Consider the following 25678-nt stretch of genomic DNA (forward strand, 5'->3'; position numbering starts at 1 on the left):
AGGAGACGTTGGGTGCTACTGTATGTACAATATAAAAATAAATATATGTTATTTGCGCTGGGCAGATTGTGTGTCCATTTTTACAGCAGCTCTCCGTGTACACACACCTAATGATTATTCTACCTCGCAGTATGATATAAAACTTGACTACCTACTAATAATTCATTAAGGAATGCCTGTGACACGCCTGTGAGAGACACACACACACACACAACAGCAACAAACAATTTCTCTCTCTCTCTCTCTCACATCCAAGTAATAGTAATATGTTACTTTCACTACATACAGTAGTAACTAGATATTATAATATAAAAACTATTATTTAATTATTAAAATGATTTTTATGTAGTAGTATAATATTATTCTATTATTTTATAACCTTATAATATAATATTTTAGAGACTGCCACAATTGTATTTATTTGGGGTAAAATTGATCGGATTAAAAGAGGTATGTTGTCCAGCTGACACCTAGTGGTCATGATTAGGAGCCACCAACAATAAAGTAAATCTCGTGTATGTACCACATGATCGTATTAACAGAAGCTTTATTTATTTATTTATTTATTTATTTAGCTAAAAAAAAAGAAAAAAAGAAAGTAAATGAGCCTTGGCGATAAATCGCTTTACAGAGTCTGACAAGTTTAGCTTCCGTTATGAATGGAATGTAAGATAGAGGGTGGAGCTAGACATGCAACATTGTTTTCCTTTAAGTTAGAACAAATGAGAGGAAGTACTGAGAAGAAGCCAGTTATTACATTGCACTGTCCATTTTAGGCTTTGTTTGGATTCTATTTTAGTAGGTAAATATTTTTTTTCTACTAGAATAAATTGTGACTTTGAACTTCTATATCTAAATACATGTATTTTTATGTATACAGAATCTTGTGATATTTCCCTCTAACAAAAAACAATGTGTCTGCTCTGATGTTATATGAAAAGTTTATTAATCATTAATCAGCCTTGCCTTGTATCCGTGTTTCTGGATTATTCTCATGTGTTGATTTGTTTGAGCATTGGTGTCATGTAGCGATTGTCATAAGAACAGGTTTCTGTTCTCTCTCTGTCACAGACAACTGAGTAATATTAGATTGGATAAGAGAATATGATTCATCATTTATTGATTTCTGGAAAACAATAGCAGGGGGATAACTTAGAACAGTGTCACCACCAATTTACAACTATGAGCAAATACAGTGTTTATCATTTTTACAATTAACAAATGTTCAAGGTTCAAAGTTCAAGGTTCAGAGTTTTTATTTGTCAACGCCACCATAATGCAAACATGTCGGTATTTGATTCCTACTCATTTAAGGTGTCTTTTGAGAATGCAGTATGATTGTATTTTTCACTCTCCCAAAACGGCTTTTTTTTTTTTTTTTTTACTTTATATTATTTACACCCCATGTTTTGTTTTAACTGAGATTTTAAGGCATGTGTCAATATTTACTTCACCTTTTCTTTCATGCAGGTTCTAGTACTGAAATTATATTTGACAATGCTAAGGCATTGTACTGGATTTAGAGTTTCCCTGGTTGTACTATATGCTATATCAGTCTGTCTAAATTATGCAGGTGAGTATTCTTCTGTTATTGCCTCACAATGCTTTCCCATCAAAAAATTACATTGGCACCACTGTACTAAATATAATTACTATTAGATTTGGAATTAAAAACATTCACAGACATGACATAGACTCAGTCTTTCTACAAAGTAAATTGTACATATTATGGTTTTATAGGAAAGGAAGTTTCAAATGAAGTACATTGATTTAACATAACTAGACATTTAGGCTTTGGCAGCAATTTATTTCGCTCTTCTGTTTATTGTTGTGTCCTTTATAGTACACTTGGGTATATGAGAAAATATAAGTGTGATGTAATGTAATGTAATATAACATACTGCAGTAAACAAAATTTTCTTCAACACTTTATCATGAAACAAGTCAAATAAATGTTTAAACTGTTTAAACAATTAAACATTAAAAAAAGTCGACCATCTTACTTTATTTAAATTTTAATACTTTCTTAACTTACTCTCATTATGTTATTTTAATGAGTAGATTTTGTAAGTTAAGGTTTTTAATATTAACCTGTGGTGTACTGGGTGCTCTGATCAGTGGAATTATATTCATTGAATACATTTTCCAGCCTAATTTTGTTTGTTTATAGCAAAGAGGTATAGGTGACATGCATCAATTCATATCACCATAACATACTCATTGCACTTTCAGTGGCCATCCAGGTGACCTCCACAGGGCCACAGACAATCAAGCAACCACAGGGAGCGAATATTACTTTGGGCTGTACCTATAGTGAGAGCCCATCTGACACTGGGCAGCTGGATGTCGAGTGGTCCATTCTCAGTCCAGACATGACTCAGAAAGACAAGTTGGTGAGAAACTTTTAGGATCAATCACTATATCTTGTTCTGCAGCTTCATCTACAGAATGCTTTTTTTACTTAGCTCTAATGTGTACATATGTACTGTAATAAGCACTGTGTGGTGGTTATCAGGTTGAACAATATAAAATTTGTAAAATAAAGGCTTATCTACATTCCCATCTAAAGTTATTGGCCAGACCAATTATTTAAAAAAAAAAAAAAGTAAAAATGAGAGAGAGAATTTATCAGAATTTCATTATTTTGTCATGTCTTGAACAACTTAAAACATAACACCTTTGATGGTAGACCACCCAGTTTATAGCTGACCAAACATATATGATCAGATAGTATTACATGACTAGTATTATAACAACATTTGATTGCATATACCATGCTTAAAACAATTGGTGACATCACTTATAACCTTCATAAACAACACCACGAAAAAGACTTGGTTTATGAGAAGATCCTTTCCTTCTCTATACTTTGGCCTTCCCTTGGCAGAGGTTCCAGATGGGAATTTAATTTACAAATGGCATTCTAATTCTTACTGCTGATGAGTGGTTTGCATCTTATTGTATGGCACCTATATTTTCACCTTAAAGTGATAATTTCACATTAAAGTCATCTTCGAAATTATAAAGATTATTGGTGATGACACTTAATGTTTTTTTTAAATTATTTTCCTCACAGCTCTAATAACGTCATCAACTTCTCTGGGTTGCCTTTGCCAACATGTTTAATCTATAGTTATACAGTATATATATATATATATATGGTTTCTTTCTTTTTTCCTGCTTAATGCATGTGCAGGGGATCCTTCTTTTAACAACATCTAAATGGGTTGGTTTTCTGGCTGTGGTGCACTGGGTGCTCTGATGCCTTTCTATTGTGGTTGACTTTTTTGCAATTCCTGCTGCATTTGTTTTTCCTTTTTTTTTTTGGTTCCAATGTGCATGCAGAAGACTTTGGTGCCCATGATCCTGTCACCAGTTTACTGATATATAAATGATAACTAATGCTGCACTGTGGGAATGCTATATGGTATAAATGTTATGGCTGCCTGGTATGGATGTGCCAAAATATACAGTACCCATTAAAAGTTTGGACAGACCTTCTAAATCAACGTTTTTCATTTAATCAACATTTTTTGTGATTTATTTTCTACGTTCTAGAGCAATACTGGAGATTTCAAAATTACAAAAATAACACATATGGCATTAGGTAATTAAATAATAACAAAAACAGTCAATTGTTATTTTAAGACACAAAGGTCAGCCGTTCTGGTATAATCCTGCCAAGAATAGTATTGTCAAGAGCATTTGCAAAACCCATCAAGCACATGATAAAACTGGCTCTCATTAAGATCTTTTCAAGAAAGCAAGAACATAAGTTACCTCTGCTGCAGAGGAGAAGTTCATTTAGAGTTACCAGCCTCAAAAATCACCAATTTACAGCACCAGATTAGAATGTTTCCTCACATCTCAAGATCAACTCTTTGATGGAGTTCATTGCATATTTTGGATGTCTTCGGCATTACTTTACAATGTAGAAAAAATTTAATCAGGAAAGACCATGGACTTAGAAGATGTGTCCAAACATTAGACTGGTAGTGTATATGTAGGGAGAGAGTGAGATGTAATGGATCTATGTTTGTGCATGTTTATTAGATCTTATCTTACTCTGGGGGAAACGAGTACAAATTTGGTGACCCAAGCCTGATGAGTCGACTAAAGTTTGTGGGTGACCCCAGCCGAGGAGATGCCAGCATCATCATCTCTCCCCTGCGTGTCTCTGATACAGCCACCTACGAGTGCAAAGTGAAGAAGCTACCTGGTATAGACACAAGGAAGATCACTTTAGTGATACTTGGTAAAGATTGAGGCATACATTTTCTCAGAATAATCTGACATTGTTCCTAGTTTCTGTTTTTCCAGTTTGCCTACTCCTCCCTTTCACAATCCAGTGCACTGCCTCACATTACTTTCACTGAGACTGTGTTAAAGCACTGGGTGGAGGACGTGAATCTTGAAACAGGTTTTACGAGTTTGGTTATGGTTTTCATAACGTACTCAAAGGCCATATTAATTAAAGCCTTACATTTCTTAACTAATTAACACTGAGAATGCTGATTTGCAAAAGTTTTTATATGTTAACAAAATTTTTTAAAAAATTGCCCAATACTTCAAGCAAATAAAAATGCACTCTGTGTTCAGTGAAGCCCTCTGTGCCCAAATGTTGGGTTCAAAATGGTGAGGAGATTGGAAGCACTGTCTCACTGGCATGCAAATCATCTGAGGGTTCAATTCCTATAATCTACACATGGACAAAAGAGAATGGTGCGGCAATGCCACCCACTGCATCCCAGAGTAAGTCATCTCTATGACAAGGCTTTTTCAAGTAACCCGAGTAACTTATTCTCTAATAGCAAAATATTTAAAATAAGGTAAATATGCTTCCAAGATTAACATAATTAGATTTAGAATTTGACAAGACGCTCTAAAGATCTCGTATCAGATATGGTTTTGTCTGTATAGACTGCTTTTTGCCAATACATGAAACACAGTTTATTCATTTGAATTTTTACTGGAATATTATCAATATTATCTGACAGATTTTTTGTTTGTTTGTTTGTTTTTGTTTTTTGTTTAAAGGTCCTCAGACTGGAGAACTGCTAATCTACAACCATTCACAGAGCTACACAGGCACCTATGTGTGTGCAGTCAACAATGACGTAGGGAAGGAGCAATGCAAGTACACACTGAGTGCATATAATGGTAAGTCTGGGTGGAGCAGTAAGTATGTTTGGAATATTGGGTGTGTTAGTGGTTGAGTGACAAAGTAAAACTTAATGCAAAGAGAAATTATTTTACAAGAATTATAGAACTTAATACTCTGATATTTTTGAAACATGAATACTACTTTTCACCAATCTCTTGGTATTGTAAAATTTATGATCACAGATTTTATTATTGTTCTTCTTGGTTCTTTTATTTCACCAGGCAGAATATTGCAGCACAAAATATTTCATATACAAATATGTTTCAAATATACTTCAAGTTAATCATTTACTTAATATAAAACAAATAAAAAAACTGATATACAAGCATAATAAATTAATATACAAGCAAAATAAATAAATGACACAGAAATACACAGAAAAGGCATCCTAATCAAGCATTTGTAAGTTATCTATACAACATTTACATTTACATTTAGGCATTTGGCAGACGCTCTTATCCAGAGCGACTTACATTTTTATCTCATTACACATCTGAGCAGTTCAGGGTTAAGGACCTTGCTCAAGGGCCCAACAGTGGCAACTTGGTGGTTGTGGGGTTTGAACCTGGGATCTTCCGAACCGTAGTCCAATGCCTTAACCACTGTAGCTCCTATACAACAGTTTTAGAGCACGGAGAATAAGGGAGAGTTCATGACATTTAGTTTTACTTCTGGGTATAGCAAATGTCTTGTGCTGCCAAAGAGAATATGTTTAGGAAACAATGCAGTGATGAAATGTTTCTGAGTATTTTTGTAAAAGTAAGTGTGGTGGCTTCATCACACCTCTCATTCAATGTTGAGAGAGATGAAGTCCGAATTCCTACTATCCAACAGCATCGCTTTTGAATCCTCTCTAACTCCTCAGAAAGACCTTTTTATAAATTATTGCATGAATTCGGTATGGCATGTGCCATGGCAATCAGTGTGTGGCACTGCTAAAGTGTTACTAAAGACCAGCTTGCTTTGACAGCAGCCTTCAGCTTGTCAGTATTGCTGAGTTGAACCTTGGACCTTGCATTATGTGGTACCTTTTGAAGCGCTCCCAAGTTCTAGAAGTGGCTTTCCTTGACAGTCTTTTATGGCTTAATTACCTTAATACCTTCCTACTATGCTTTTTCATTCAATGAATATGCTTTGATAAAGCACTCTGCCAAGGGCCAGCCCTTTCAGCAATGACCTTCTATGGCTTACTTTTCTTGTGGAGGGTGTCAATGATCATCTTCTGGACAAGTGCCAAGACAGCAGTCTTTCCCATGATACTGAAGTAGAATGAGAGATGCATGCTGTATTTACAAATTTAAAATAAAACATTCTACTATTTTGAGAAACTAGATTTTTGATTTTCATGAGCTGTAAGCCCTAATTATCAAAATAAAACCAAAAATTGCTAGAAATATTTCTCATTACATGTAATGTATCTAGAATTTATTTAGAATTCATTTATTTTTAAACCCCCCCAAAAAAAGAGAATTAGGTTTATCACGATATAATTTTTTTTGCTATGCACTGTATTTTAATAAATGCCTTTCCCTATTGGTCTACTTCACTGTGTGGGAAAGATTCAATGTAAGTAATATTTACTTTTACCAGAGCTGGTACTAGTCAAGCCTGGTCGTGTCTAATCTAATTGTACGCAAATCTCAATTGTACCTGGTTAATTGTTTGATTGAATAAGTAATGGGGAAGTTACTTTTCGCACAGGGACAAATGGTTTTGGCTAGTTTTTTTCTTGACTAAACAAAATTTTTGAAACTTGAATTTTGTGCACGGAATTGTAAATGATCAGTATATATATATATATATATATATATATATATATATATATATATATATTTTTTTTTTTTTTTTACTATTTTTAATAGAAGATTTATATTTTTCCTCACAGCAACCAGCAAGGCTGGAATAATTGCAGGGGCTGTGATAGGTGCATTGCTACTTTTGCTGCTACTCTTATTGTTAATCTGGCTTCTTGTATGCTGCTGCCAGAAAAAACGCTATGAAAAGGAAACTGCCAATGAAATCAAGTAAGGAATATTTTTCTCTATGTAACATTTTATATACTATTTTCTGTTCTAGCTATATTTAAATATTCCCAAAAGAAGATTTCAGTTGATTTCGTAGTTTTTTTTTTGTTTCCAAAATGTGCCAAAACTGTCCTTGTAACAGCTATCTTATTAGGGTCTTTATAGAGTGACCTCTTTACAGAGAATAGGTAAAAATATATATATATTGTCATAACAGAACCCCAGCAGGGATTCTTGTAGCAATGCTAATATGGCAAAATTGTGGACATTGGGACACCCTTGCTGTTAGGTTGTTGTTCAAAGTTAAATTCATTTGAAGAAATTATATTGGACAGATGTTGAATGAATAAGAATTCATTCAACATCAGTATGATTTCATAATCAATCAATATCAATATGACTTCATAACAGTACATAATTCCTTGCAGGGAGGATGCTGCAGCACCAGAAAGTCGTCCCGGTAGCAGGTTTTCTAGTTTCCGCTCCATCATGGGTTACCACCCCCACCAGGGAGTCACCTACAGTTCAGTTAGGAATGGTAAACCAGGAAGGGCTGATTCAAACAAGAGAAGCTTCAGTAACAGCCAGAGTCAAGCAACTTCACAAGGCCCAATAACATACAACAGCAAATATGGCTATGCTGTTTGAACACAGTCACCTTGCCAAAAACAGGTTATTATGCCGAACAGATGAAATGCTTGAACTGTATATTCCTAATGCATCATGAATTTTCATGCAATTGCTTTGTTTCTCTGCAGTGTTTTTCTGAGGCACCGCCCACAATGTCAGTCTTTTCGATGTGACAATTATGTATTTTCTATTTTTTATGTAAGTCATTTTCTTGTTGGGGGAAAAAACTGGGTTCATAAGAATTTATTTTTTAAAAAAACATAAAGGAAACTAATAGTAAATAAATATATAAACAAACGGTTTGATATGTCGTTTTGCCTTGGGGAAAAATGTCAAACCTTGTGGATAAACATGTGGACAACTTTTAACAAAACTTTGTTTAGTAGTACTAAGTATTTGGAAAAATGTTTCCTGGACAGTTTGTGTTAAATGAAACCAAATATTAAGGTTAAATTTGGACACTTGCCAAACATGGGTCTGATGGAATTGTTCTCAAGCCACGTTTTACAGTCATCGATTTATAATGTGGCTTGCGGCCCTCCAGCCTCTTACTTTTTCTTTCTTTTTGTGGAAAACGTGTTGTTTCAAAGAGTTGACCTATTCTCTTAGTAGCTGATGTCCCGGCCTCTCTCAATTCTATTACAGGTTTAGCTAATGGTTTAATGTCCAGTATGTTTGATGGCACGACATTACACTGCCATGTGTAATGGTGGCATATATAGTTTATATGGTGGCAGCATAGTTTACATAATGTCAATAGTCTGCATGCAGGTGGAAAGAAATGGAGAAAAAGTAATATTTATTGATTGTTTTAGGTTGGAACTGTTGTGGTTTTTTCCCACCACTCAAGTTTAGTTGGGCACTGTGATGAATTGGAACCCCATGCAGAGTGTACCCCACCTCGTGCCCTAAGTCACCTCACCCACGAGTCTGTACAAAAAGCGGTATAGACAATGAGTGAGTGAGAGAGGTTCAGGTGGCCGATATATGGGAGGCAAAAATTGTATAACAGTTTAACGGATTAAAAGCAGACGTAACTGTTCAAAGTAATGGTGCACTTTAATGTCAAGTTGCTAGATAGTGATTTAAACCTTACGACATAGGCAGATACAAAGTAGGTTAGGTGCCTGTCTTTTTTTTTTTTTTTTTTTTGTCATTTCGTCAATAGTGTTATGTCTGAAATGGTCATATTTTTGTCTTTGCACATGCATGTTTATAAACCAACCTTAACATTAGTATCGCATTATCAAATCTCATAATGCTAATATTGGTGTTAACCAAAATATATTTAAAATGCATTGAAATACTAAATAATCAGAATAGCTTTTAATAGCAAGATATTAATAGCAGGACACTATACATTTTAAATGATAAGGGCTGAGCACACAAACAAATATACTTTAAAATCATATTGTCTTCATATTGACTAGTTAATGGGGAAATATAATTTTCAAAAGTTTAAGTTAATCATAGATTGAGTTCACTGTGAACAAAAAAATACTTTTCTTGTTGTTGCAGTTTTTTTATTTGCTGTCTTAAGCACTGGGGAAACTTGCAAGAATGGAAGACATGTCTCCTGTTCCCTTTTAGGCCAGTGTCTCCAACTTAAAATAACATGCTGGGTTTTCTCTTACCCGTGCAATTTGGGTTAATCTAAACCTACCACAGTAACTACTAACTACTTGTCATAAATATGAGTAGGTAGCACTATAATTAAATGTTTTGCTCACATCTTATCTAACCAATCATTTTAAGATTTTTTTTCATTATTTTTTCACAGTGGCTCTCAGCAAGAAGCAAGTATATATTTCAGTAACAGTGTTTTCCAAACCCAATTTGTAGATAACCCAAGGGCCTTGGCTTAAAAGCTTGCAAGGTTTTTTTTTGTTGTCAAAATTCATCTCATGGGCACAATGTAATTCACAAATGCATAATTTCCTAATACCTTCTCAACGTTCAATTCAGATTTTTATGTTTTGATTCCCCTAAAGTTTTTTTTTTTTTTTTTTTGTTACTTAATTTAACAATATATTTTTTTAAAATTCTTCACAAAAGTTGGCTCAAAGCATCAGAATACTTTCCCCCTAGATATATTTCCCGGCCAAATAAAAGTTTGGAGTATGAAAACCTGGAAGCATTAAAGAGCAATGTGCTCATCACGGTAAGTATCGGAGGATAAATGGTCCAAAAAAAATATTAGACTGTGCAACTTTATTATCTTTTTTTTTTTTTTTGCCCAGGCAATGTGTGACATTTTATTATCAAACTTTAAACTTCGCATAAATATCACACTTCACATAAAAATTTCATTGTAATACAAATGTTTAGAAACAAAAAAATAACTTTATTTGCAACTTGGGTTTCCTAAAAACAGGAAATGAGGCAATACCTCAACAGTATTTTGTTCTTTTAATTTTTTTTTTGCATAGAGAAGCATAAGCAAATGGCTTCTGAGGTTCCTTCATCGCGGAGGTGGATTTTTTGTTTTGTGGAACACAAAGTGAATTTTTGTGAAATTACTGAGCTTCTGGTGCATTAAGTAAAATAATAAATTGGCCATCAGCACAGCACTGATCCAATATTATTTTATAATTATTCAGTCATATATTTTTAAACTATTCCTTTATATAAATATGAGCACATACTACATCACACAGTCAGTAAGAACAGAAACTTTAATTTAAGAAGAACATTGGCTGCCTTTCTAAAAAAGCATTTAATACAACTTCTCAACCACTCAACTGCTCAATATATAGAAGACAAAGAAATGACAGAGTACCATCACACTTTTTTCCATTAGTACTAGGAGTTACTAGGTTCCATCATTGTGTATACACCCGTGTAACATTATTATATTTGCCATCAGGTGCCTCTTGGTCTGGAATAGGTGGTGTGTAGCAGGGACCATGATGTTGGAAAGGGAAAATACTGCTGTCAGGGCTAATTGCTGCGTTGTAAAGATCCTCAGATTCCAGTCGAAGTTCTTTTAAAGCTTGTGTCTGTGACTTAAGAGCCTCTTCAATAGCTGCCATCTCAGCCTGGTGCTGAGAGTTTTTGTATCTGGACCAAACCTTAAGAAGCAGTGCCCTTCTCTCACTCTCTTCAAAAGACAACTTGGGAGGGCTACGTACTCTGAAAAAACACAAAATTAGAATTTATTGAGTGCAAAGCTCAAATTCCACTCACTCTGTCTTTTATATGTTACCCATGTACATAAATCCATGGCTAAAATCATAAATTACACAGATGGCATTTTGTGGATGGCCATAATAAAAATTATCACTCTCCTATTTAAGAGAGGGGAGGGGGCTACTGTGTGGGACGACTTTCTCAAACACACACATGCATATATACATACACACATTGGATATACACACGTACACACACTATATATACACACATTATTACACACACACACACACACACACACACACAGTGGGGGAAATAAGTATTTGATCCCCTACAGATTTTTTAAGTTTGCCCACTTACAAAGAAATGAAAAGGTCTATAATTATTAGCATAGGTTTATGGTAAAGGATTGAGACAGAATATCAACCAAAAATCAAGAAAAAGCACATGATACAAATGTTATGAATTAAGTTGCATTTCAATGAGGGAAATAAGTATTTGATCCCCTACCAATGAACAATAATTCTGCCTCTCACAGACTGGTTATGTGCTCTTGTGGTACAGTACACATATTAATTTAAGAAGGTGCTCCTAACAACAATGTGATATGTATGGAGTTAATTATGTGGCAAAATTTGACAAACACACACAATCTGCTTTGCAAAGAAAAAAATCGACTTTCTTACAAATGCAGCGTTTTGCAAACAATCAATCTGCTTTGCAAAGACAAAAAAATCGACTTTCTCATAAATGCAGCGTTTGGCAAACAAACAATTTGCTTTGCACAAAAAAATCTACTTTCTCACATATGCACCCAACGTGTTTTCTCACAAATGCGCCAACCTATTTTCTCACAAATGCGCCAACCTATTTTCTCACAAATGTAATGGAGCAACTTCCTCTTCGAAAACAGCAGATGGCGCTATCGGTCAATTTTCTTAAACAGATAGTACCAGCAATAACAGAAACCCTGTTGAGAATAATTAATTCTTCACTCTGCATTGGTTATGTTCCAAAATCTTTTAAATTAGCAGTTATCAAACCAATAATTAAGAAACCTGACCTCGACCCCTGTCAGCTGTCCAATTACAGGCCAATATCAAACCCCCCCTTTATCTTTAAGATTCTGGAAAAGATAGTAGCGGAGCAGCTATGCTCATATCTACATAGAAATGGCATACATGAACTGTATCAGTCAGGATTTAGGCCTCATCACAGTACAGAGACAGCACTCGTTAAAGTAGTAAATGACATCCTATTGGCCTCTGATCAGGGTTGTGTAACTATGCTTGTATTACTTGACCTCAGTGCAGCTTTTGACACCATTGATCACGCTATTCTTCTTCACAGATTAGAAAATGTAGTAGGAATTAAGGGTACAGCCCTCTCCTGGCTCAGATCCTATCTGACCCATCGTTATCAGTATGTAGACTTAAATGGTGATTTTTCTGCATGTTCTCTAGTGGAGTTTGGCGTTCCGCAGGATTCAGTTTTAGGTCCACTGCTTTTTTCCCCTCTACATGCTTCCTCTGGGCAACATACAGTGGTGTGAAAAACTGATTTCTTGATTTCTTATTCTTTTGCATGTTTGACTGATAGTTAAATGTGTTTGATGATTAGAAACATTTTGTGTGACAAAGATGGTTTTTACTATTTAGGGAGAAACAAAATGCAAACCTACATGGCCCTGTGTGAAAAAGTGATTGCCCCCTTGTTAAAAAAATAACTTCTGAAAATCTGTAGGGGATCAAATACACAATATATACACACACATACATTATATATATATATATATATATATATATATATATATATATATATATATTTGATCCCCTACAGATTTTGCAAGTTTGCCCACTTACAAAGAAATGAATGATCTATAGTTTTTATCATAGGTTTATGGTAAAAACTTTTTTTTTTTTTTTGGCCAAAAGTTTTGAGAATGACAAATATTAGTTTTCATAAACTGCTTTTAGATCTTTGTTTCAGTTGTTTATGTTTATGTGATGTACTGAAATATAATTACAAGCACTTCATAAGTTTTAAGGGCTTTTATCGACAATTACTTGACATTTATGCAAAGAGTCAGTATTTGCAGTGTTGGCCCTTCTTTTTCAGGACCTCTGCAATTCGACTGGGCATGCTCTTAATCAACTTCTGGGCCAAATCCTGATTAATAGCAACCCATTCTTTCATAATCACTTCTGGGAGTTTGTTTGTCCACCCGCCTCTTGAGGATTGACCACAAGTTCTCAATGGGGTTAAGATCTGGGGAGTTTTCAGGCCATGGACCCAAAATTTCAATGTTTTGGTCCCCGAGCCACTTAGTTATGACTTTTGCCTTATGGCACGGTGCTATATTGTGCTGGAAAATGCATTGTTCTTCACCAAACTGTTGTTGAAGTGTTGGAAGAAGTTGCTGTTGGAGGGTGTTTTGGTACCATTCCTTATTTATGGCTGTGTTTTGGGGCAAAATTGTGAGTGAGCCCACTCCTTTGGATGAGAAGCAACCCCACACATGAATGGTCTCAGGATGCTTTACTGTTGGCATGACACAGGACTGATTGTAGCGCTCACCTTTTTTTCTCAGGACAAGCCTTTTTCCAGATGCCCCAAACAATCGGAAAGAGGCCATCGGAGAATATGACTTTGCCCCAGTCCTCAGCAGTCCATTCACCATACTTTCTGCAGAAGATCAATCCGTCCCTGATGTTTTTTTTTTGGAAGAAGTCGCTTCTTTGCTGCCCTTCTTGACACCAGGCCATCTTCCAAAAGTCTTCGCCTCACTGTGCGTGCAGATGCGCTTACACCTGCCTGCTGCCATTCCTGACCAAGCTCTGCACTGGTGGCACTCCGATCCCGCAGCTGAATCCTCTTTAGAAGACGATCCTGGCGCTTGCTGGACTTTCTTGGACGCCCTGAAGCCTTGTTAACAAGAATTAAACCCCTTTCCTTGACGTTCTTGATGATCCTATAAATTGTTGATTTAGGTGCAATCTTAGTAGCCACAATATGCTTGCCTGTGAGGCCATTTTTATGCAACGCAATGATGGCTACACGCATTTCTTTGCAGGTCACTATGGTTAACAATGGAAGAACAATGATTTCAAGCATCACCCGCTTTTTAACATGTCAAGTCTACCATTCTAACCCAATCAGCCTGACATAATGATCTCCAGCCTTGTGCTCGTCTCAGCTGAGTTAACAAAACCTGGGCGTAATATTAGACAGTAACTTGTCCTTTGAAAATCATATTTCCAATATCACAAAAACAGCCTTTTTCCATCTTAGAAATATCGCCAAACCTAGGAGCATCCTATCCATATCTGATGCAGAAAAGCTAGTTCATGCATTCATGACCTCCAGACTGAACTATTGTAATGCATTACTAGATGGTTTTCCTGCATCCTCAATAAACAAGCTTCAGTTAGTCCAAAATGCAGCCGCCAGGGTTCTCACTAGATCCAAAAATATATGATCATAAAACCCCAATATTAGCATCCCTGCACTGGCTACCTGTTCAGTTTAGAATTAATTACAAAATAGTATTACTTGCATACAAGGGCTTAAATGGTTTAGCTCCCACATACCTAACCAGTCTTCTGATACGCTTACAATCCACCAAGTTCCTTAAGATCACAAAACTCCGGACTTCTGGTAGTTCCCAGAATTTTAAAATCTACAAAAGGAGGTAGGGCATTTTCATATTTAGCTCCAAAGCTTTGAAATAACCTTCCAGACAGTGTTCGGGGAGCAGACACGGTTTCCTAATTCAAAAGTAGACTCAAGACGCATCTCTTTAATCTGGCATACATGTAACGCATCCCATAACTTCATACTCCAGTACATCTATCCTGAACGGCAACTACGCTAATTCTCCCCATCTGTTCTGTATTTTTCTACCCATCCGGAGGCATCTGGAGATTGTGCCAGCTTCAGTAGACAAAGGCCAACCCTGCGGGGTTTCTGAGGCATCCAGAGAAGGACCAGCTCCAGCTGGATTCTGCTTTATGATGGAGCTACGCATGCTGCTCCAGTGCTCCCAGGGATCCAGACCCCATCTGCCCTCTGCACCTACTGACTCCCTGTGCTGAACTGGACTTTATGTTAATTTAAATAACTTCTGTTATATTGAACTTTCACCTGCACAACACAAAATGTTATTTCTATGTGTTATCACCCAGATAAGGATGGGTTCCCTGATTGAGTTTGGTTCCTCTCAAGGTTTTTTCCTATTGCCATCTCAGGGAGTTTTTCCTTGCCACCGTCGCCATCACCCTTGGCTTGCTCATCAGAGACATTTAATTTATCATTCATTCATCTCATTATTATCTAGACACATTTTTCTCAAATATACACACTTCCAAATATTTTCTTTTCTTAAAAATTATTTCATTTTTGTGAGGCTGCTTTGAGACAATGACCATTGTTAAACGCGCTATATAAATAAAATTGAATTGAATATTCAGACCCGCTTACATTTTTCACTGTTATATTGCAGCTATTTGCTAAAATCATTTAAGTTCATTTTTTTCCTCATTAATGTACACACAGCACCCCTTATTGACAGAAAAACAGAATTGTTGACATTTTTGCAGATTTATAAAAAAAAAAAACTATCAAAAATATCACATGGGCCTAAGTATTCAGACCCTTTGCTCAGTATTTAGTTAGCACACTTTTGATCTAATACAGCCATGAGTCTTTTTGGGAAAGATGCAACAAGTCCTGTCAGGTTCACCGAAATGAAATTCTTGGCTGAAGCCAAATAATAATGAAATGCTTGGCCGAAGGCCGAATACCGAACGCGGTGTTTCGCATTTTTTTCCATTTATTTTGCCAATTTATATTAATTATTTATTAAATAGTAAAAATTTGCTTTTTACTATTTTGTGTTGATTTCAGAAAAATAAATCAAATAACAAAAATACACTTTCAAAATATTTATTTAACACTGAACATTTTTTTAACATTCCAGCAGACATTATACAAACAAAGCACAATATAACTTAAAATAAATAAATTAGTAAAATAAAAAAATATTTTTATTTGGCCATCTTTGAAACACCCCTTCTTGAATAGCCTATGTTAGGGCTATAACTGACTGCTGAAAGAATGTAACTCTGTATGTCGACAACAACAAATGTGCATTAAATAGTGCAAAAAATGTGGATTCGCTGCTACTGTTGCCGTAGCCGCCGCCGTGTCTTTCTCGTACTCTGTATGATGTTCGGGGTGTCTTGATTTTAAGTGATAAATTAAACTTAAAGTGCTGTACGTTTTTGCAGATGCACCCCCTCTGGACAATTCAGCAGAACAGTGTCTGCAAACGGCCGTTTTTGCCTCTATCTCTGACCCTTTAAAGTGCTTCCACACTGCTGACATGTTTGCTGCATAAAGCGTGCGCCTCTCACTCTACGCGGGTTACTATTTGATCGCGTCATTAAAAACGTCATTGTTCGGCAAAATGTATTCGGCCTTTTTACTTATTCTATAATTTCGGTTGCCAAACATTCGGTGGACAGCCATTTTTAGTTCTCTCCAGAGATGCTTAATTGGCTTTAAGTCAGGGTTCTGGCTGGGCGATTCAAAAACAGTTACAGAGTTGTTGTGAAGCGACTTCTTCGTTATTTTAGCTGTGTGCTTAGGGTCATAGTCTTGTTGGAAGGTAAACCGGCGGCCCAGTCTGAGGTCCTGTCTGAGCACTATGGAGAAGGTTTTCGTCCAGGATATCCCTGTACTTGGCCGCATTCATCTTCCCCTCGATTGCAACCAGTCATCCTGTCCCTGCAGCTAAAAAACACCCCCACAGCATGATGCTGCCACCACCATGCTTCATTGTTGGACTGTATTGGAGACGTAATGAGCAGTGCCTGGTTTTCTCCACACATACCACTTAGAATTAAGGCCAAAAAGTTCTATCTTGGTCTCATCAAACCAGAGAATCTTATTTCTCACCATCTTGGAGTCCTTCAGGTGTTTTTTTATGTGTCTTGCACTGAGGAAATGCTTCCGTCGGGCTACTCTGCCATAAAGCCCCAACTGGTGGAGGGCTGCAGCGATGGTTGGCTTTCTACAACTTTCTCCCATCTCCCGACTTCATCTCTGGGGCTCAGCCACAGTGATCTTTGGGTTCTTCTTTACCTCCCTCACCAAGGCTCTTCTCCCCTGATAGCTCAGTTTGGCCAGACAGCCAGCTGCAGAAAGGGTTCTGGTCGTCCCAAACATCTTCCATTTAAGGATTATGGAGGCCACTGAACTCTTAGGAACCTTAAGTGCAGCAGAAATTTTTTTCTAACCTTGGCCAGATCTGTGCCTTGCCACAATTCTGTCTCTGAGCTTCCCATTTGCTCTGTCATGCATTGTGAGGTCTTATATAGACTGGACTTGAAAGATACACACCTATCAGTATAACCAAACATAGCTGGACTTAAATGAAGGTGTAGAACTATCTCAAGGATGACCAGAAGAAATGGAGAGCACCTGAGTTAAATATATTTATGAGTATGAGTGTCACAGCAAAGGGTCTGAATACTTAAGCCCATGTGATATTCCAGTTTTTCTTTTTTAATAAATCTGCATTCTGTGTTTTTCTGACAATATGGGATGCTGTGTGTACATTAATGGGGAAAAAAATTAACTTAAAGGTTTCAGCAAATTGCTGCAATATAACAGAGTAAAAAATTTAAGGGGGTCTAAATACTTTCCATACCCACTGTATACACACACACACAAACGGAATCACTGATGTAAAGTAAAAATAAAAAAGTTTCTTAAACAAGTCTGCTGTGACAATGCCTTAAACTTATGCCGAAAAGCGCTTAATAACTTTCTGTGGGACATCACATCGAGTGCCATCACATCGAGTGCCATCACATTGAGTGCCATCAGATTTTTTTGTTACCACAACCACATAATTCAGCAGCAAGTATGGTATGGATGTATATTACCTGATCTCATCAAAGCACTTCGCTGGAGGTATAAGGTCTTCTATGGGAATAAACTCAGGTGGGATTTTCTCAAGCTTCTTCACCTTTTTCTTCAAACGTTCTTTTACCATAAGCTCACGGCGGGGGTCAACCTTCTTCTTTTTCTTTGGCTCTGCTCTGTTTGGGATGAGAACAAAATCAATATTGGAACTGCAACTATATATGGATTTTAATTTCACGATCATCATCACCTCACTGACCTTAAAGGAACTGAAGTCTTCAATGAAAATACTGAGCTGATCCAGTGACTGTGTCTGACAGAGCTTACAGAGCTTAATCTGAGGACAGCGCTGCAAATAAATATGTAGTGATCATGAACAACTTCAAATACAAGGAAACAAGCTGAAATTAGTTTGAAGTTTGATATAGAACATTCAGCATGAAAGACATCCAAGGACCAATCATTACGGTTGTTCACTCAAAGAGTCTGCCAACAGAACATCACCTACCTGGCAGATGATCACACTGAGAGAAATATTACAATGTTGTGTTGACATGCATGGATCAATATATTAAAATGTAATGCACAGAAATGTTAAAATTTGTCTGAAAAATTACAAGCTGTTGTTGTCAATATGACTAATGAGGGTATCTTATTACTTTGCACCATTATTTAGAATTTTAAAGCTATTATTATTATTATTATTATTATTATTAATAATAATAATAAAAATAAATACATTTCCAGGACATGTGAACTATTGGCCCATTTTAATTCAATTTAATCTTCTTCTTCTTTGTCTTTCGGCTGTTCCCTTTCAGGGGTTGCCACAGCGAATTATTTTAATTAAATTTAATAAAATCTTATTTGTATAGCACTTTTCATAATCATTGTTGCAAAGCAGCTATACAGAATTATAAAGAAAATAAGGAAATTGGTATGAAATGTGTGAAGAAATATGAAGAAATCAAATTATCAGACTGTCTCTGATGAGTAAGCTGAGAACGATGGTGGCAAGGAAAAACTTCCTGAAGAACCATACTTAGAAGGGAACTCACCCACATTTGGGTAATAACTGGTAGCAGGAGATTTTTTTGCAGTCATACGGAGTTAGGCTGCTGGAAGTTCAGTATTACAGGAGATGTGTTTAAGTTAATGTGGAGTACATTTTTCTTTATTGGAGGATCAAAACTGTTTATTGGGAATTTCAGTCTTGACCTATTGAGAGACTGCGGTCAGAAGTCATCAGAGAACAGTTGCCTGCATCAGCTGAGTCCAAGACCATCTTCATGTTCAACTGCATGGTTTAAAACCAATTTTTAAAATACACTGCCTTTCATTTGACAGCCTTTAGCTTTGATTACAGCATGCAATGTGAATGTATAAAAGTAAAAATGATTCCTCATGCTCCCAAAACTATTTTTTACAGTCCTGGAGCACATGTAATCAGAAAAGATGAAAATGGGATGGGATAAACTGGTCATGCAGTACATTCCAGTTGTCACCTGACTTCAATTTATTGCCACATAACATTGCTGTGTTTAGACCTGACCAACTGAAGCAACCTCATATCATAACACAGCCTTTAGCCTTTAACACTGGAGCACTATGCATGATGCGTTAATCACCTGATACGGCCATAATTCAGTGTGATCATCTGTAGGTGTAGGTGCTGTGCTAATTGCCGGACTCAGTTTATCCTAGCTAAATTTATTTTATATTTATTTATTTTCTATTGTATTTCTTTTTTATTTTCCTATTAATAATCTTTTATTTTTAAGGTCATGGGTGGTCATATAAGCATTTATATGCAAATTGTACTGTGTATGACTGTGTATGTGACAAATAAAATTTGAATTTTCTTTCTTACCCCCGATGCAATCACGTCTGGACCAAATGACAATTTCCCATTGTTCCAAAGTCTATCTGTTATGCTTTAAAGCATTTTCCCCCTAGCCTTAGTAACAAGTGTTTAATCCCAATCATGTAAATTTTCATCGCATTATGTGAGTGGTGAAATATAGCTGCTTGAGACAAATCAGAGAATAAACATTAGTACTATCAAATTGAACCAAAAATCATAATTCCCAAATATTTTACATATGATTCACATGAGATGACTTAGTGGTGATCATTCACTATTAAACATAGCTGTGATCTCCACTGTATGTTTTATGAAGCAATTTAGAGATCATAAAATGTTTATTTTTTCTGACCACATATCTTCCATCAAGGTGACAGTTTTCCATTATTCTTTAAAGTTATAATAATGGCTTGAACAGATCCTAATACAATTCCAGTAATGTAAAATCTCCTTAGTTGTTTTCTTTCATGTCCTCTGCCATTTAAAATGCCCAGGCCAAATATGAAAAGTAATGATCTAGGTTATGTAGCCAAACATTTTAGAACAGATTTTGGATTTTGGACATACATGACTAGGACAATACTAAAGTTATTATAATATTTATATTAAAGGATGCATAAGAAAAAAAATGAAATGTCATACCACAATTAATCATACTGTACTAACAACAACAGTAAAAACAACTTGTATCTTAACAAATAAAAAAAAATTCAAATTTTTTCTTTTAAATATCAATCCTCATTCATGTTAAATTGTTAAAGGTTAAATAGGCTTAATCAAGAGATAGATGGTCAGTAACTCAGTGTGATCATCTGTAATGTAGGTGCTGTTCTAATTGCCAGACTCATTTAGCAATTAACCGTCACAGACAGGTGCCCAGATGTGTTCTGAGATGATTATCTGCTGAAATGGTAGTGGATCATGACATGTAAAAATAGATTTTTAACAAAGTAATCATGATTTGGAAAATAATGAAATTAATATTAAGGAATTGTGCCTATTGCAGGATGTTTCCACACATTTTTATTAATTACTTTTTAGTATTTAACTAATTTTTTACCAAAATATCACACAAAATGGTAAACATTTTATTTATCGGGAAGTAACAAAATAAAACAAATATATTTTTAATTTAAAAATAATTAATAAATATGCAAAGTACTGATATTCAATATAAAGAGGAGTGCTCTCTGCAGGTCATACAATTCCCATTTTTATCACCAAAAAGTCACATGACCTTGAAAATATTCCAGGTAAATAATAATATACGTATTAAAATCAATATAAAAAGTCATAATATCTAATAAAAAGGGTTGAACCCTCTGTAGGACATTTTAGAACAAAACATGGAGACAACAGGTCACATAATCCGAAGCTCTTTTTAGCCGAATAACTACAAACCATTTTCACGAGGCCATAACGCGACACCACACACATTTACTTACACCTGAGCCTATCCAGAAAGCAACGTCAGAATGCACACGCCGAATACGCATGGCACAGGGAACGTCCTTTGAAAAATTGCTCCAAATTATACTTTAAAAAAGATAGATGTTACATATTTAAAATAATTTGCTAAATAATATACAGAATACTGCTCTATGGTCAGCCTATTAGCGAGCATACCAGATACTTTGGATCACATTAATGAACTGTAAAATACATACCCCGTTAATAAAACCGGGCTTGTAAACATCTGCATGACCGTGGAACAAACAATTTTTGACATCGCTAACTGTTAAGAAATTAATAGATTATTTTCTTCTTCTCATTCTCCTTCTCCACGTCTTTCTGCTTCTTCTTTGTTTTTTTGGGGGGCCTTTGGCAGAAAACTTTTAGATGCATTACCGCCACCTGCTGGACTGGAGTGTGGAGCCTCAGCTTGACAGCAAACAAACATTAAAAAAAAAAAAATGATTAAAGTTCCTTCACTTAGATTCTCTATACTAGGCCAGTTTAGATAATTCAACAGACTTCTGTATATTTTCTATTTCATCTTCCCTAGTATGTTTTCTGTTGTCATTTCTACTCCATCCTCTTGCAAGGTTTCTCTGAATTCCTGTCTTTCTTTGTCGTATCTTTTACAGTTAATATATTTGTTACTATCTCCATTTGTCCACAGAATTCGCATTCTCCAGTTGGGTGTTTGCCTATTATCTTAAGACTTTGATTTAGTCCTGTGTGTCCTTTTCTTAGCCAAGCTATGATGATTTCCTCTTTTCTGTTTTTGCCCCATACTTTCCCTCTTTTTTTGTTTTGCATTTTATGCCTATGTCTACCTGATTCTTCTTTATCCCATCTTTCTTGCCATATTTTGTTTGCGTGTTCTTTAATTATTATCTTAACTTCTGCTTTATTAGGATTTTATTTGAACATTTTTGCCTTTGAGTGCTTGTCAAGTTTACCTGCTTCTTTGTTTCCTTTTACCCCTACGTGTGCAGATACCCACAGGACCACAAGGCCAGGATAGCTTCTGGTATAATTCTGTTATTGTTTGCAATATATTAAATAGAATGTCCTGTCTGCATGAGTTTCCTGTTTTTAAACTGGTTTTGGCTGACATGTTGTCAGATGCTATAATTGTCAGGTCCTGGGTAGTTCTTCCAACCTATTCATGTGCCCTTTTGTATTCCTATTAGTTTAGAAGTGTATACTGATAGTTGGTCTGTTATTCTTTTTTTAGCTGATACTTTAAACTGTGGGATGTAAAATGCTGCCCCTGTTCGTCCCGTACCTGGGTCTTTTGAACTGTCCGTGTACATTATTAATTTCCTATTTTCTATTGTTTTTATATGTTTTTTTCACTATTAGCCAGCATGCGATGTGTGTTGAGTTTACCATTTTTTTTGTTTGTTTTGGACTTATGTCTTTTGGTGGCGTTATCAGTTTCCATGGTGGAGTGCAGTGGTACTGTGGGACTGATGTTGAGCTAATGGTGTCCTAGGCTTTTCGCTTTAGCATGCCCAATAGATCCGAAGCTATGTAGATTTGTTTTGTTATGTTCCTAGCACTCTTTAAGAATACCATTAGTTGGAGCCACATCCTTCTTCTTCTTCTTCTTGATGTTTAACGGTGGTTGACATCCTGTTATTGCATTACCGCCCCCTAGTGACCTTATCTCTTCTCTGTTTCTTCCCTTCCCTGTTTTTTTTTTTTTTTTTTTGTCACACTTAGGTGATTTAGAAGAATTTTTACACAAAGATAACCCAAATACACACAAAATGAAAATTTAAATGATAATTTCATTTGTTAATGAAAAAATCTGTTAAAACCTACCTGGGCACCACACACAGGCCTGATTACTGCCAGACCTGTTGAATCCAGAAATCACTTAAATAAAAACTGTCTGCCAAAGTGAATTATTTTAAAATATCTGAAAAAAGCAACACAATCTAACGAAATTTAAAAACAGATGACAAACAAAGTAATTGACATGTGTGTATCAGCCTGGATAGGGTTACCAAGCCATTTCAAAGGATTTAGGATATCAGAATCAGAATATCAGAATATCAGAATATACCACCCCAATTTCTCCAATAAATATATAGTTATAGTATAGTATAGTATAGTATAGTATAGTATAGTATAGTACAATTACCCACTTAGCATTTAGTGTTTTTTCATAATGTAGTGTAAATCTATCAGTTCATGCTATGGCAGCATTTTTAGCAAAGAATCATAATTTGGCAGGCTACTGGCCCTGATTACTTTTTAAAGTTATGAATTAGTTTAAAAAGTGTGGAAAGATATACTGAGGAAATATGTATAAATTTGATAGCCAGTTTGTTCCTGATGCACAAGCTAAGGGTGATAGTGGCAAGGAAAACCTCCCTGAGATAACAATTGGAAGAAACCTTGAGACCAGGTTTTTATTATTATTATTTTTTGTTGGTGGTGGTGCTCTAGTGGTAGTTAAGTTTAGTTTGAAAATATTTATTTATTTATTAACTGATAGGTGGCATTGATGTTTTTACAAATTGCCATCCATTGACTTTTTTATTTTTAGAGGTAAGAGTACAGCAGAATTTCCTTTCAATTATTATCTAGATTTTATTATAACCTCCACAGTTTGATCAGATTATGACAGCCCTACATAGCTCAATTATGGAGTCTTGTGATTGCAGCAGTCTGATAAGGATAACATCAGGCAGCGAATCCATGTATAAGTTTGGTCTGTGTATAAAGCTTTCAAACTAGTCCTGATTTTAACATTTTTATTTTCCACAGTTTACAACTACTAATAATTGTCATAAAAATTACAACACATCACAATAACGTGCGGCCTACTTTACAACTCTCAGTGTCATAAAAATTTATGTCATATGCTTTCCTAGGAGCAGGCCAATTCCTCACTGAAAGTAAGAGTAGTGAACATTGAGGTAGGATTATTTTTTATCCTAAATTATGTTTTATTCCTAGGCGTCGCTTAGTAAATACTGGCCCTGGACAAACGATGATAATATTAAGGTAATTTCTATAATCCCTGTAATAATCCCTCAACAAAATAAATTCTCAACAAAATAATTGTATATTTTAAGGCAACGTTGTATGGTATGGAGGTTCGACTGCGCACAGCTCATAATGAGGTAACTAGAATGATGAAAAGGGAATGATGATTAAGAAATTAATGAAGAGTAAAAATTTAATGTGCCTCAATAATGGATGCAGCACAAGAATTAATACTTGAACAGGAATCAGCTATTGACCTCACATTATTATCCAGTAACATTGCACCAAGGAATTTATTAAAGAAACGACATGAGAAGGTGATCACTATCCTGTACAGTACTAATAAAAATAGGTTGAAATCTGGAAAATTATGGTAAAGAATTGTTGCAGAAATTGTCATTTAACAGTGCAAACCAGGACAAATTTAAGTGAATTTGTGATCATGCAATACAAAGAATAAATTATTAATCAAGATTGTAATGAGTCATTTGGTCTTTTTTGTGGAGCTAGAAGCAGAAAAGCAGTTCATTTAAAGGAAAGAACATAAGCCGAAAACAACAACAACATTGTGCCATGGTGGGAAAAAGAATGTTATAAAGCCATTAATAAAGCCATAAAAGTCTCTAAATTAAACTTCTAAAAATCAATAAGCTTTTTAAATCTAAAAATATACAATTTACAGTGCATCAGAAAAGTATTTACAGCGCATCACTTTTTCCACATTTTGTTATGTCACAGCCTTAATGTGCAATGGATTCAATTCATTTTTTTTCCTCAGAATTCTACACACAGCACTCCATAATGACAACATGAAAGCCACTCCTTAGTAAAAGGCACATGGCAGCCCGTCTGGAGTTTGTACTCTGACATGAACTGTCAACTGTTGGACCTTATATAGACAGGTGTGTGCCTTTCCAAATCATGTCCAATCAACTGAATTTACCACAGGTGGACTCCAATTAAGCTGCAGAAACATCTCAATGATAATCAGGGGAAACAGGATGCGCCTGAGCTCAATTTTGCAATGGCTGTACATACTTATGTACATGTGCTTTCTCAATTTTTTTTAATACATTTGCAAAAATCACAAGTAAACTTTTTTAGTGTTGTCATTATGGAGATCTTGTGTGTAGAATTCTGAGGGAAAGATTTGGGAACACCAATAAGCCTAATATGCATGTCTTTGGACTGTGGGAGGAAACCGGAGTACATGGAGGAAACCTACCAAGCACGGGGAGAACATGCAAACATGCAAACTCCTCTATATACTCCTGTATTATATATATATATATATATATATATATATATATATATATATATATATATAATTTTTTATTATTGCCAATGGAGAACACATAATTGCCATTTGGGTCATTTACACATGAGTAATAAGATCAGTATTGCATTATGGATGCATTAAGAGTTAAGATGCACAGCAAGAAACAGAAGCAATGAGACCGTAATAGCAAGACTCAGATTTGGTACATG

At 35.5% G+C, this 25678-nt stretch overlaps 2 protein-coding genes across 4 annotated transcripts; one reads left to right on the forward strand and one right to left on the reverse strand.

Moving 5' to 3' along the window:
* The first annotated feature begins 716 nt into the window (after window positions 1-716).
* Window positions 717-8426, forward strand: vsig8b (V-set and immunoglobulin domain containing 8b). 3 transcript variants are annotated; one of them, XM_053504247.1, is made up of 9 exons: window positions 717-798; window positions 1471-1573; window positions 2233-2393; window positions 4054-4255; window positions 4600-4752; window positions 5038-5160; window positions 7050-7188; window positions 7617-7860; window positions 7947-8426. In XM_053504247.1, exons 2-8 carry the CDS (start codon window positions 1498-1500, stop codon window positions 7834-7836), a joined length of 1074 nt encoding a protein of 357 aa, XP_053360222.1. In that variant the 5' UTR covers window positions 717-798; window positions 1471-1497; the 3' UTR covers window positions 7837-7860; window positions 7947-8426. The 3 variants fall into 3 exon arrangements, with proteins under 3 accessions (XP_053360222.1, XP_053360220.1, XP_053360221.1); XM_053504245.1 differs by having other exon boundaries at window positions 7617-8426; XM_053504246.1 differs by having other exon boundaries at window positions 720-802; window positions 7617-8426.
* A 2048-nt stretch (window positions 8427-10474) lies between these two features.
* mrpl40 (mitochondrial ribosomal protein L40) lies at window positions 10475-21548 on the reverse strand. The gene is made up of 4 exons (XM_053503133.1): window positions 21409-21548; window positions 18137-18226; window positions 17898-18053; window positions 10475-10950 (listed from the first exon to the last, which is right to left on the reverse strand). Exons 1-4 carry the CDS (start codon window positions 21468-21470, stop codon window positions 10641-10643), a joined length of 618 nt encoding a protein of 205 aa, XP_053359108.1. The 5' UTR covers window positions 21471-21548; the 3' UTR covers window positions 10475-10640.
* Window positions 21549-25678: the final 4130 nt, after the last annotated feature.

Source organism: Clarias gariepinus, chromosome 9, assembly GCF_024256425.1.
Source record: "Clarias gariepinus isolate MV-2021 ecotype Netherlands chromosome 9, CGAR_prim_01v2, whole genome shotgun sequence".
Lineage (NCBI taxonomy): Eukaryota > Metazoa > Chordata > Actinopteri > Siluriformes > Clariidae > Clarias > Clarias gariepinus.

Excerpts from the sequence above, each read along its gene's own strand:
- vsig8b (XM_053504245.1), top strand. The coding sequence starts at position 1,498 with ATGCTAAGGCATTGTACTGGATTTAGAGTTTCCCTGGTTGTACTATAT. Across the intron at positions 1,574-2,232 it reads AGTCTGTCTAAATTATGCAG|TGGCCATCCAGGTGACCTCC; the intron begins GTGAGTATTCTT and ends TTGCACTTTCAG. Across the intron at positions 4,256-4,599 it reads GATCACTTTAGTGATACTTG|TGAAGCCCTCTGTGCCCAAA; the intron begins GTAAAGATTGAG and ends CTCTGTGTTCAG.
- mrpl40 (XM_053503133.1), bottom strand. The coding sequence starts at position 21,470 with ATGTCAAAAATTGTTTGTTCCACGGTCATGCAGATGTTTACAAGCCCG. Across the intron at positions 18,227-21,408 it reads AGCCCGGTTTTATTAACGGG|CGCTGTCCTCAGATTAAGCT; the intron begins GTATGTATTTTA and ends ATTTATTTGCAG. Across the intron at positions 10,951-17,897 it reads AAGTGCTTTGATGAGATCAG|AGTACGTAGCCCTCCCAAGT; the intron begins GTAATATACATC and ends GTGTTTTTTCAG.